This window comes from Molothrus aeneus, chromosome Z (assembly GCF_037042795.1).
Source record: "Molothrus aeneus isolate 106 chromosome Z, BPBGC_Maene_1.0, whole genome shotgun sequence".
NCBI lineage: Eukaryota > Metazoa > Chordata > Aves > Passeriformes > Icteridae > Molothrus > Molothrus aeneus.
In genome coordinates, this window is record NC_089680.1 from 12,170,563 (window position 1) to 12,184,368 (window position 13,806).

At 35.5% G+C, this 13,806-nt stretch overlaps 1 protein-coding gene across 1 annotated transcript in view; it reads right to left on the reverse strand.

Moving 5' to 3' along the window:
• Positions 1–3,999: 3,999 nt before the first annotated feature.
• The window catches only part of FYB1 (FYN binding protein 1), a 43,458-nt gene continuing 33,651 nt past the window's right edge, over positions 4,000–13,806 (reverse strand). The window contains exons 11-19 of the mRNA XM_066569310.1: positions 13,329–13,398; positions 12,679–12,819; positions 11,976–12,007; positions 10,882–10,948; positions 9,481–9,586; positions 9,004–9,166; positions 5,892–5,925; positions 4,718–4,749; positions 4,000–4,602 (exon numbers count right to left, since the gene is read on the reverse strand). Of these exons, the coding sequence (XP_066425407.1) occupies positions 4,562–4,602; positions 4,718–4,749; positions 5,892–5,925; positions 9,004–9,166; positions 9,481–9,586; positions 10,882–10,948; positions 11,976–12,007; positions 12,679–12,819; positions 13,329–13,398 (686 nt within the window). The 3' untranslated portion in view covers positions 4,000–4,561. The remainder of the gene's footprint in view (positions 4,603–4,717; positions 4,750–5,891; positions 5,926–9,003; positions 9,167–9,480; positions 9,587–10,881; positions 10,949–11,975; positions 12,008–12,678; positions 12,820–13,328; positions 13,399–13,806) is intronic.

Below are 13,806 nucleotides of genomic sequence, written 5' to 3' on the forward strand. Positions count from 1 at the left end.
GCTCATGGGCGGGGCACAAAGGGTTACAGTGACTGAGGTGACATCAGGTTACAGTGGCAGGTGAGATCAGACATGTCACTAGTAACATGGTGATCTGTCACCAGTGGGGTTCCAAAGGGCTCCCTCCTCAGCCCTGTGCTCTTCAACATCTTCAGAAATGACTTTGACACAGGACTGGATGGATAGTAAGCAAGTCTGCAGATGATACAAAACTGGGAGGACCTGTTGACTCTAAAGCAGAGAGGATTCTGTACCTGGAATGGGGCAACCCTGATGTATGGACAAACAGGGAATGAGGTGCTGGAAAGCAGCACTGCAGAAAGGTGTCCTGGTCAGTGGTGAGCTGAACATGAGCCAGCAGTGCCCTGGCAGCCAGGAGGGCCAACCCTGTCCTGGGGGCATCAGGCCCAGCATCACCAGCCAGGCAAGGGAGGGGATTGTCCTGCTCTGCTCTGCACTGGGGCAGCCTCACCTCGAGTGCTGGGGGCAGCTTTGGGTGCCACAGGGTAAGAAAGACATGAAACCATTAGAGAGTGTCCAAAGGAAGGCAACAAGGGTGGTCAAGTGTCTGGAGGAGAAGCCGTATGAGAAGTTGCTGAGGTCACTTGGTCTGTTCAGCCAGGACAAGAGGAGACTGAGGGGGCACCTCACTGCTGTTACAGCTTCCTCATGAATGGAAAAAAGGGGCAGACACAGATCTCTTCTCTGTGGTGACCAGTGACAGAACCTGAGGGAATGCCCTAAAGGTGAGTCAGGGGAGATTTAAATGTTAGGAGAAAGTTCTACACACAGAGGTTGGTTGAGCACTAGAACAGGCTCCCCAAGGAAGTGGTCACAGCAACAAGCCTGCCAGAATTCAAGAAGCTTTTGGAAAGTCTGTAATTCTGTAGTCTATTTACAGTACAAATTTTGCATGCTAATACTTTCTAAACAAAAGATGATATCTCTCTTATCTTTCTATTTAACCATAAGCAGAGGCAAAGAACGGGAAGATAAAATAATGGGAGTCCGAATCTAGAAAAGTACAAAAAATTTAATTTAGCTTCAGTGGTTTGGTTTTATATCCAGGATTAATGGATATGTGCCACAAATGGTTCTCTGTTTATGCCTTCCTTTAATACGTTAAAATGGGGATAAAATGTTTTCCTCTCTCATAAGATAAATCCATTCCTATTCGAGGGAATGTGAGATATCATTGTGATGAATGTCATGAGAAACTAACAATTCTGGGTGCAGCATAAGCTTGGGAAGATTTGCACTAAATGAAGGAATGGCCAGAAACTGAATGAGCAGGGCAGAACAACTGCCCTTTCTATTAGTTCTCATCCAGCCCATGCACTAAATGAGGCAGGAATCCTGTGGAAAAAAATACTGAGCCATCATGTAATTACAGACTGGGCACACAGTTAACGAGGCATCCACACGAGGAGTCAGAAGAGAGGCTGTGCAAATACAAGCACATCTATTGACTCTCCTAGCACTTCAGTTCTTTTCACTACATGCAAAAGTTTTTCTGTGCAGGGTGGTCTGGGGCTGCTGTACAGAAATCATAAAGGTGCCCTTTTATGGGTCCATTAGTTTTCTCAGAATTTGCCTCAATATATGAATGAAGTATAATTACACAGAACAGATGCACACGTTCCTATGTACACATGTGCTTACAGCAGTGTCTGCTGTAGAGTAATGTAGTGGTCAGGAGTGTTATAATTCACACAGAGACTTTGCATTCCACCCCTGAATTTCCATGCTCTTACTAAAGTACTGATCTTTCCAGTTGAGAATGGATTATGCAAAGGGATCACACATAGAAGAAATTTTGTTATGACTGTTGGAAGAGTAGCCAGGGAATCTGCAATTATGTGGATTGAGAGTATAAACCTCTTACACAGGAATGTGCAGGAGATCAGCTGCATTCCTTCAGTCCAGAGCCTGTGGTAACAGCAGAGAAATGTTATAAAGCTACTGAATTAGAGAAGTCTTTTTTGCCCTCCCAGTTTTGGTTTTGCTTAGCCTGTTTACTGGGACAGCACAGAGGTACAACACAGATGGAAACATCCTAGTTAGGGTAAACAGCTCTGTCTACCCTAACTAGGATGTTCATGCTGAAAGTTAATTTTTATGTCAATATTTTGATGTTTTCACTGCTGACTGTTTTAGCAGGCACAGTCAAATACTGGAGGATTATAGACTGAATTAGGAGGTGGAAAAATATCAAGTGAAGAGCTTTCCTTTTCTTTCTTTATGAATTTTAAAAGATACTAGAATAAATTACAGGTGAGAATCCCTTAGAATATAGACTGCCTAAGTATAGATTTTCCTGTCTGGAATATTTTCTGCTTACATTTCACTTTCTGGGTAGCAATTACTACCAAATGCCACGTAAGCCTTTGCAACAACAATAAAGTTGATTTTCACTCTGTTAGCTGCTCAGTGATAATTTTCAGAAGTTACTGTTGCTCTATTTTGACAGGAGACCGTGTACCCATACTTCTAGTTAAGCAAATGTTTATTCAGGAGAAATACTTTTATTCAGGAGAAATACTTTTATTCAGAAGAAATACAAAAAAGCATTGCTAAAATTTAAAAGATACAATGCCACTAATTTTTCAATGAGTAACACTTTAAAAGTTCATTTTTACACCCTGCAGCAATCACATTATATTTGATTTGAACAAGCAATGAATAGAGTTTTAGCCATAAATATATTTCTTTCTTTTCATTATTTAATGTATCATATGACCAATTTAGTCAGTCTTATTGATACAGAATTGCACTGCCTATACAAATTAACACTAAGAATTTGGAAGAACTATGTAGTTCTGTAGGTATCTGTCTGCCCACTCAGTTCTCTGGCATATCACTAATTTAATGCAGACAGCCTCTTGAATGCTACTGAAAAATAAATAATCCATTAGCAGTGACAGTCAAATAGTCACACATATTCATTGCACTTAATATGCATGGTCATGTTTTATATTTGGGTGCTGCAGCTGATGTTTACACATAAAATTGTTATTTGATGCCTGGATGCTGGTTGAATAGCAAATAGATAGGAGAAATAGCAAATAGAAAGAGAAAGCCAAGTTGCATATAGCTTTTCAATATACTATAAGTGATTTTACATACAGTACAAAATAGCTTATAGCCACTATCTCTTAATTTTATGTTTGATATCCCCATTGCATTATGCCTCCTTTGAGATTGACTGTATTTTGAAGCAGCAATAAAAGACACTTTTAGAAGATAGAATCTCAGCTTCACTGAACGAGAGACCAAAAGTCACTGACTTAACAGAGCCAACATTTTTTATGTTTATAAACTAAACTGTCTGTTGCACAGTGTACCTGACTTCCCTTCAGCGTTGTACAAGACTCATTCATCAAAAGGAGCTGCTTCCACTGATCCAGCCACATTGGTTGTTACAGGTTTTTGACTAATTTGCACTGCAGCAAAAGCAATGGAAATTCTACTTTTTGCACACGCTCACCCTCTTTATTGGGAGCTTACTGCAAATGTCTTTTGATTCCAGTGACTTCTGATGCATAAGGGTAAAGTGATATTTATCATTATGAGTTACCTGTTGACTTTGCTTCTATTTGCTACTTGGTCATTCAGACAACCGCATCAAAAATGAACTTTAGGAATAAATTTTATTTCTGCAATGGATAAGCATGGAAATACTTGAGTTCTGTACTCTTTCTTAGCCAAATCTAGTAGTAAACTACAATACTTTGAAAAAAAGGGCATTATCAAAATAGAGTGATAAATATACCTATATATTTAGTCTAGAAGTAATTTCCAAACTGTTTATCATCAGTTTATAGCTTATAATATCTATATTGCTATAGTGACAACTTATCTTCAAACTAAACAGAAATTAAATCTTAACCTAAATGTTCTGAGTATATTTTGAGCAACACTACAGCATAAAGTAGAACACTATACTCTAAAGCAGACTTCAGAAAAATCTTAGAGAATGATATTCTATCATTAGTACAACATGGAAAAACAGACTTTTGAAATAATGGAACATGGCTGCATATGTCAGTGTAGCTAACACTATTGCAGTTGGAATGGCAGGTCAGTGATGTATTGTCTTCTCTGATGCCCACTTTTGAATTCTTCTTTTCACAACAGGATGTTGTCATCATTTTTTTTTTATCAGAATACTGTTCTACCCAGAGTGGCTGTCTTTGATGCTTAATAGATGAAAGCCAGAGTAAAACCTGTTGCCAGGGACTTTTTCCCTCTAGACCCTTCACAGATGTGAACTGGCCTCTTTGGGAATAGATAATTAAAGATGTATTTCTATGTGGACTGTAAGAAATGTGGAAAGGAAGTGAAAAATTATAACCCTAACTTTTGCTTATATTCCCTCAATTTTAAATGCTGAGATAAATGGGAATACAAAGCATTGAAGGACAAAAGGCTGAAATCCCAAAAAATGTTAATTGTACATTTAAAAGAGACACCAATTAACTTGCAATCAGCATTTGTGATTCTTCTTGCTTTCACAAGTGGGATTCCAAATTGGAGTTTGATCTTCCATGAAGTTGTTATTTCAAGAGCATGCAGCATCAGAGTCATTATCATAGATGCAATCTGAAATGGAAATAAAATGCAAAACTATTAATATTGTATAGTACTTCAACACAAAGATAAAGTTATTTATTGTAATTGAATATAAATGAAGTATTGTTCGAAATATTCAACATACCGTCACCAATGTCGTCATAAATCTCTCCATCACTGTAAGTTAAAAATGACAAATAGTATATTTAAAAGTTGAGACATCAGAAATTAATGTATTAAAATTAACGTATTAAAAAATACAGCATGGTGCAGGCAATCTATCAAATAATTAACTTCCTAATACAACCTTTGTGGTAACAGAACAATGGTGAGTAAGATGGTCAGGTCAAAATATTTTCAGGGAAGAGTAGACTTTGATACATTTCTTTCTAACATGAAAGGTTGCCTTATTAAAAGTTGGTTTTATTCATTGGATTTTTACATAGATATTCTCATAGAGTTATTTCCATAAAGAAATTAAATACCTAATTATTTTTTAAAAAATTAGTTACCAGAGAAATTGAACTAAAAAAACCCAATCACTGTGCCCTTTAAATTATTTTTGTTTCTTTACTCAGAAATTACATAATAGTTTTGGAGGTGCTACTTTTTAGGTAATGAATTTAGATAATGTCTATTAAAAATACATGCTCCATGAGTAGGAATTTTCAAATATGTGACTTAGATACATGGACAGGCCCATGAAAGACAGTAAAACTCTTTATACATATAATTCAAATATGTGTGTGAGCGTTAATTGCCTCTAAATTCTAAATGTGGCAATTCTAAAAATGACATCTGATTTGATATTTAAGGGTCTAATATGAAAAGCCTCTTGAAGGAAATGGAGAGGCTTTGTCTGACAAGAGTTTTGGATTAGAACCAAAATGCTGAGCTCCATGCAATTACTTGTAGCAATATTGAGCCAAATCTCTATCCCACTAAGACTGAAGTACAAACAAACCTGAAGAAAATTTGGTCCATTTTAATTAAACATTTGAAAAAGGCATCAATACACCTAACAACATTAACTTGCTGTTCAGTAATAGAGTCTAGTACCAATAATGCTTAATTTATGTGATTTCTTTTCAAGGTTTAACTAGGGTTTATGGTTAAGCAATGAGGAATGAAGCTCTGGTAAATTTCCTGCATGTATGTATGTGATTAATTTTTGACAAACCCTAACTCCTTAAAAATAATTCAACTTTCAAGTTTAGAATGATAGACTAAAATAATTATATTTCACTTTTTTTACTAGACCATTTAGAACAAAATTAAGTGTTACAACAAATTTTTCAAAATGATCACTTTATACTTACTTTTGAACTAAATTACTTCTCAGAACGTAGCCATCTGTAAAAATGAAATATAGATGTATTCAAGTTAAATTGAAATACTCATTATTACCTCTGTTGCTAGCAATAATGAAATGCAATTTTTCTCTTTTATATACTTCAGACAGAAAGACATAATAGATGGAAAACAATGTACAGTGGGCACCCAGTTGATGAAGATTTTGCTAGGTGCAATGTTTTGCTTATTTCTATTTGCCTACTTAAATAGTAATAGAGGTTACGCAAGATTAGGTTTTCATCTTCTATTTCAGTTTCTTGGTTGCATAAGAGAGATGTGAAACAACAGTTATTAACAAAAACTATAGCACAAAAATCAGTATAGTAATAACAACATCATAATATTTGCAGTAATATTAAGTAACAGAAATATTTAGAGTTTCATATAAGAAAAAAAATATGTATTTCAGGATGTGTACTCCAATTAAATATCATTATGTGTAACTGTTTAAAATTTAAACTCTAACATTAATAAGACCAATAATGGAAATACCTTAGAAAAGCTGACTATAATTCTATTAATCTGGTGCATTACTAATGAAATCAGATAAAATTACATATATTCTTTTTTAATGTATATAATTTTTTTCAAAAAATACTTCCTGTCTTTGGTGAAAGATATCTACTAAAATAATCTTCAATTGGTATAATGAATACAAAAAAAGAGAGAGCTAGAACAGTAATTACATGTTTATAGGTAAACACTAGTAAGCTGGTAAGAAATTAGAAGAGTTCTAAAGAATAAATGTGATCTTGTCTTGTATTTAAAATTACTAAGCAAATTTCCTTCTTTTAATCATTAGCAGTGTCTATTCAGGATATCTTAGCTCAGTTGTCTTTCCCCACTTTTTATTTTCTGGAATAAAGACATAGAAATTGATTTTTTGATTTTTTTTTAAAAATCATTGTCTTTTCAAAATTCTTTATAGGACAGTCCAATATTTTCCATGATTTTTGAAGTCTCCAGGAAATAATTCAAAATCATTTGGCTAATCTAAGCTTCTCTGCTTGTTAATATAATTTTCTCAAGTGAAATATATGAAAGCAAAGTTTCTTTGCTCATAGTCATGGCATACAAACACAGTGTTCTTGGAAATCATCTGCATGTGACAGAGCTTCTACCATTGCAAAGCATTATCTAGGTTCTTCTGATGATTACTAGCCCTCAAATATGTGGGAGATACAAGGCCTACTGGTTTGACACTCTTTCAGATTTACTAATCTAAAGTTACATGTCCAAAGTTTCAGTTTCTAAATAATTAATTTTTTATGGTGCTTCCAAATAAGGAAGAAGCCAGCAGGCCGGCACACTCCATGTTGATTACATAGCAAGCACTGAAAGCTATAACACATTGTGCCAGCTGCTCACTGACAATGTAAAGGGAGCTCAGAGAGGTCAAAAATTAAACTTCAGGCCACTGAAGTCTATTTATGTCCTAATGATTTGGCAAAATCTACAAAGCTGAATTGAAAGCTTTTGTGTATTTCAATATGTGTGAGTTCAGACCAAGAAGGAATTTGAGACGTAGATGAAAAGCAGTTCCTTGTTTCACTTCTGACATTTCAAATAATTTCATAACAATTAAAATAAGCCATAGCAGAGTATGTTCCTAAGATCACCAACCCTTGCTTAAAGAGGTGAGAACACATTGAAATATAAATTGTGGTTTTGTTTAATTGTTGGCTTGAAACTATGGAAGGGCTTCATAAGTTAATGATTAAATCAAAGAATTCATGTGCAAGAAAATAAAAAAAACTATCTTTAGTTGTGGATTTTCAGTCTACCTGGCCTTCAGAAGGTAAAATCATAGCTTTAAGATTCGAGGAACTAGAACAACTAGAGCAAATAAACAAAACTGTCATGGACTTAACTAAAGTAGGATTCAAACTTTGCTAAATAATGTGTAAATTGACTGGGATCTATTCAGAGGTTTTCAGGGAGGATATTTTTATTTGTTTTGCTCTTTTTTGCATAGCAAAGCAGTAGCTCTTGTCATTATTTGAAAGGCTTTGAAGACTATGAGAGGAAAACAGCCAGCATGAACTACTTTCTACTTTGTTATTAGCTTGATTCAAAAAATGCAGCTTTGAAAGCTGTTTTTTTTGGGAAGTGGCTCTACCAGTGCAATCCATATTTTGAAAAACATATGTGTTGTTATGCAAGAAATTCTTCCTCTCCCTGCAGGCCTGCCAGGAAGAAGGCTGTACTCCAGACTGTAACAGTTGAGTACAGGAGGGAAAAAATAAAAGGAAGGTGGCTGAATCCTCTTCAGAGGTTTATAGCATTGGACTGTCTTCTACATAGGTCAGAGGTAAAAAAGAAAGGTGAGCAGGAGGATGCTGCTACTTTGAAAGCAGGCTGTTCCAGAACAAAGTGAATTTTCACTAGGAGATTTGGAAAGTGTTGTAACAGAAGCTCATTAAGAAATTGAAACCATCAGGAGATGGTTTCGGACTTCTCCAAAAATTCAAAAATTTCTGCCAGTGCAAACCCTGGCCAAGGATTTCAAAGAAACACTAAAAGGCCTCGTGCAGCTCCCAGAACAAGCAGACATGCCAGCAAGGACATATGCCTTGGATTAGCTGGGAGCTGGGGGGAAAACTCCAAAGCAATGTTCCCCCCAGCCTGTTGAAAAGATTAAACTGCATCTCTTCCAAAGTAAGAATATTGTTATTGATTTTCTCTTGGCTGCAATCAATGGGCGAGTGCTATCCAGAGGGGCAGCAAGGACTTTACTTTTACTAGATTTAGTGGGCTATCATAGCTACTCTCCTTTTGGCATAGGGGGAGAGACAGAAGCAAGAAAAACATCTGCTGATCATAGCTGCAAAGGAAAACTTTTCCACAAAAAATGGTCCTTTTTTTCTAATACTTAGTATATCTTGTCCATTGGAAGTGGTTTGGATTTTTTTAAGGCAAGCCAGTGTTAAAACACAGTAATGAGATAACAACAATCTGCCTCTTGTCAACCATCAGGCAAGGTAAACCTCAGTAAACCAGGGAAGAGAGGTTTTACACATCCTACTCAACCACTCTCTGACAATTTGATATGTACAACAGTTTTTAAACAAAACTTACATTTTCCTTCTTCATTCCTGCAGAGGACCTTGGTATCATCTGTACTTTCAATAATGTCAAGACATTCCCCTGGTTTAATTTGCAAGTCTTTATATCGCCATCTTTTCTGCGATAAATCCTGGACGGTGGTTGTAGAGTAAAGAACTTTTATTTCACCATCAAACTGAAAAGGAGAAAAAACATCCCCAAAACATGGTTAAAACCCATTAATGCTTTTCCATTAATATTGCCATTAATAGTTATTTAGTAATAAAATTTATTACTAAAGTTTTGGAAACTAACAAATATTTGTATATGCTGCAATATGTGTACATGCCCATACTTGCCATTTAGACTTAGAGATGCTCAGATCACTATTTATACATGTAGTAATACTTTCCCTTTCAAAAGCAAGTTAAGGGGAACAAAATAGAAGACACTATACAGATACTTTGTTTTTATATTTTATATAAAGAAAACACTTTGGACAAAACTTACTCTGAACTTTCTTCTGAACTCTTTCTCTTCTTTTTCCATCTTCTTGAGCTTTTGTGCATCTGTTTCATCTGACTTAGGTTTTCCAAAGCTTCCTGATTTTGATGAACTAAAACAAGAGGTAAAACAAAATTAGAAATACATCAGAGGCATTGGCATGCTTTCTGATAATTTTGATGAAAATGCATTTTCCTTCATGTGTCTTTATCACATTTTTGTTGCTCTGAAAAACTAATAGTGAGAATACAATACAGACTTGACTTCAAAATAAGTTAAAAAGTTGGGGCTGTCTTTCCTACTTCTCTCTGATATCTGTACAGCTATCACATAAGTGAATATCAAAAATGAATTTTAAGTATCCATCTCCTAAGACACTTTAGAATCTCTCAGTAAGGAGCAGTTTTTGTGAAGACTGTGCACCTTTGGGCAATAAGCTGAATTACATGTCACAGTCCGGCTGTGGAGGCAGCTGGAACATCTTAGCCTTGTGTGTGCTAGTCCTATGTGCCTGCAGACTTTGCTACACCAGGGAATCTGCATTACATGGTCTGTTTCAAGTTCTGGTTTTTTTTGCACCTCCCTGGTAGCACTGACTTTTGCCAAAGACTGTGGAAGGGTTTCATGCCCTAACTGCCCTTTCTGATGATGCACCTGGGAATGTAAAGGCAGACTCTACTTTTTGATCCTTGCTGATGTTGGCAGAATGACAGTTTCATTGATGATGTGTGTGTGTGTCTGACCTACCCTAGATTTAGCTTAGAAGGGCCACATATTTTCCTTTGGATACACAGTCCAAAGAGATCTCTCTCTTTTTGTATCCCCAGACTACATTATTGTAGTGCACTGTCGTTCCACCTGAGTGGAGTAAGAGACAACAGGATGTGACATGTCCCAGTCATCCTCACTGATGCAACTGTGCCCATAACAATGTGCTCCAGAGATGACCAAAATTTTCTGGTTCAGGATAAAAGTTTTTCAAGCTGAACTTATACCTCCAAATATGTTTCATACTTTAAACAGGAGCACTGGGTCCTTTTCTCTTAAAATACTTCAGCAGCTGAGATAAAGTATCTATCCTAACAGTCCCCTGATTCTGATAGAAAAAGAACTACAATCTATAATTAAGTTCCTTTAGCCCATGCATGTTTTTCTACCTCTTTTCCATCAGGGACTGACTATGTTGAGATGCAAAAAATGCTTACTTATTCTGTAGTCTAATTATTATTTCAATCTGTAATGGAAAAAGCATTTAACTGCCATTATCAGCAGTAGGTTTATGAGAACTAGAAAACCTGACAACAGCAAATAAAGCAGATATTAGTAGCAATCTGCCTGTGGTATATACTTTAAAAATGTCTCTCTGTGTATTAGATTTCTAATCAGGGAAGTAATATTTTCACTTACCTGGAATCAGGTGGTGGAGCAGGGAAGTCTGAAGAATCTACATCATCATAAACATTGTCTCCATAATCTGAAACAATAGTGTTCAAAAGAATGGAACATTATTATGTGAAAAATGAGAAGTGAATATATTGTGCTACAATGTAGTGAAATTGATAAGAAATTATGGCAAGTACTGTAGCCATTTACAGTCTATGGTAACTCTGGGTTCTGTTTTGCACAACCTGTGCAACACTACCCAGCCTTTTCAGATTAAGAGTCTTTATTCCTAACAGATATTCACAGAAATTTGAATCTTCTGAAACCAAAGCAAGTTTTGGCACATGATATAGCCTTTAATTTTCATTTTAATTAATCAAATTCCCACTGTATTGCACTAAAATATATTTTCTGAGTTTGATTTTAATGCACATTCAATAACTTCTATAGCACCCTGGTCAATGCAACATTGCTTAGAAGTGGATATGAATGAATCATGGGTATGTTAGTTTTTAGGCCATCTTGCAATGTCAAAGCAGTGAAGAGAATTCTTAGCCCAAGAAAACTTTTTCAATCATGTTCAGTATGTCTGTAGAGGGAAAGCAATTGTTTGACTCATCAAACCAATGGCCAGAGAAATCATCAGGATATAGAAGGTTTAGAACTCAGTTCTGGAAGCAGACTCAAAAATTTGAAGAACTTCCTTTTTATTTCATAACTGAGTTGATGCTTATATGTTCTTTTACAGAGGCACTGCAAGTGATAAAAATTGAACAAATAATTTCTCTTAAATTTTGAGGTTTTTCACTGAGTGCTTATTTCCAGGTGTATCTGTTCCTATTTAATGCCAAATAAAATGGACTAGTGCAAATCTCAGGTAGAAAAATCACATTAAATACATTAAATTGTTTACCAGGGAGCTTGCAATGTATATGTATCTCCTTGTCTGCAGCTGGATCAGACACAATATTTGAAATTTGTTTACTGGAACTGGGTAAGCAATAGGAAATCCTGTTTCCTTCCTTGGATGTATTTTTGTGACTAGCACGATACAGAGAAATGTACACAGAAAAGAATCAGGAATCAATATGGAGACTGAACAATAGGCTATTAATTACCTTTTCCAGACTGCTTTGTTGAAGAAGGCATGCTGTGGGGAAAAAAAAGCTCATTAAGTATCTATATCACATTAATAGCCTTTTTTGTAACCTAAATAATCTAAAAAACTTGCAACAGAAGGGTTTAAAGTAATATCCGGATATTTTGAAGTGCCACTAATACCAGCAATACTTAAGGACTAAATATATTTTTATACTGATTTAAAGTAAACTGGTTCAGAACCAAATGACTGAAGAATGTGGCAGAAACACCACCTGCTGATTTATTCTCTAGGTAAGATGGATAGAATACAATCTTTGCATTTTTCTGTTTGATGTATTATTCCTAAAATTTTGATAATCGGGCCTAGATTTACCAGTTCATCTCAGCTACATTGTACTGGTGAGAAAAGTAAATTTTAACTGAGTATGCAGCAAATTTACATGACAAGTGGCACAAAGATGATAGATTATTCTGGTGCTTTTCACCAAAAAAAAGAATTCAGCATATTTTGATTACCAGACTTTTGCAACAAATACAGCTTGTTAAGAGAATAATTATGCAGGTGAAAAGAAAGCTCAGTGTTTTTGCAGAAAAGTATCATCCTGAGCTGCAATTTGATGCATGATTCATTAGGCTGCTGTGAGGACATGTTAGTAGCATGTGATCAATGCTTTATTAGAATTAGTTAATGTGCACTTTGATTTCCTGGCAGACTCTTACAACAAATTTTCATTTTCTTCTGCCTCATTGACTTTGGCTGTTTTTTCTCGTACACTTTTCTTTTTGCCATCTTTGACCTTTAGTCTCTTCAAGATTCCCCAGGGCCAGATACCATTCTTATCTTCATCCTGCGATACAGACCTTTGGAGTATGCATGTGATTATCACAATGTAAAATGTAATGTTCTTCTCAAAAGGCCCAGTAAAATTCTCCATTGATGCACATAATTATCTTTAATTCCTGAAGTGAAGTTACTTACCCAAATGCTAACATGCTAAACTAGAAATATTTATGTTAGGCCACTTGTGGCTACAGAGATGTATTTGTAGTATAGATATTAATCTAGTGGCTTACTGTTTTCATGTTGTTACTCAGCAACCTAGAATTTTAGTCTGTTATTCTGATTTCAGACCTATTCTGTCTAGTTGGGAGATTTTCATGATTGCAAACTGCTTTTGCTGATATATCAAAATTACAGAACAAAACTTCTTCAAAAGACTGAAGAACCCTTTTCTCTAGCTTCACATAGCCATTTTGATGTATACCAACTTGCTGATCATCCCAATACCTGCTAATTTTTATGCTTGATTCAAAACCACTAAAAACATTCTGTCAAAGAAGCAAATTATTTAAAATATATAAAAACATACCTAGCTATAGCATCTTCATCATCAATTCCATCATAAATGTCTTGATCAGAAGGAGGAGATGGGAACATGTCTTTAACAGATCAAATAGTGAGTTAATGCAATTATTTTTCATGTTGCTGAATAAAGTATTAATAATAGGCTTCTTTACTGAATCAGATGTGTGTGCAGTTTATACAATATCCTTGCAAATTGAATCTTTCTGTAAACTGGCCCAGACCCTTTATTGATACAGAAATTTAGACTTATTCCAATTTAGAATGCCATCTGCAGCATTTAAATGTGGCACTGCCAATCACAAGAGCATGCATACTGAAAACAAATGCTTCTACACTGCAGTCAATGAAATTCTAAATGGCTAATTTTGGCCCAGACCTTATGATGAGTTTTAAGTTTTCATGCATGACACAAGTGATGATTGAACATGTTGGACTAACACTGTCAGCAGCTGACATCTTGTTTTCATCCAAAGAAGTCAGAG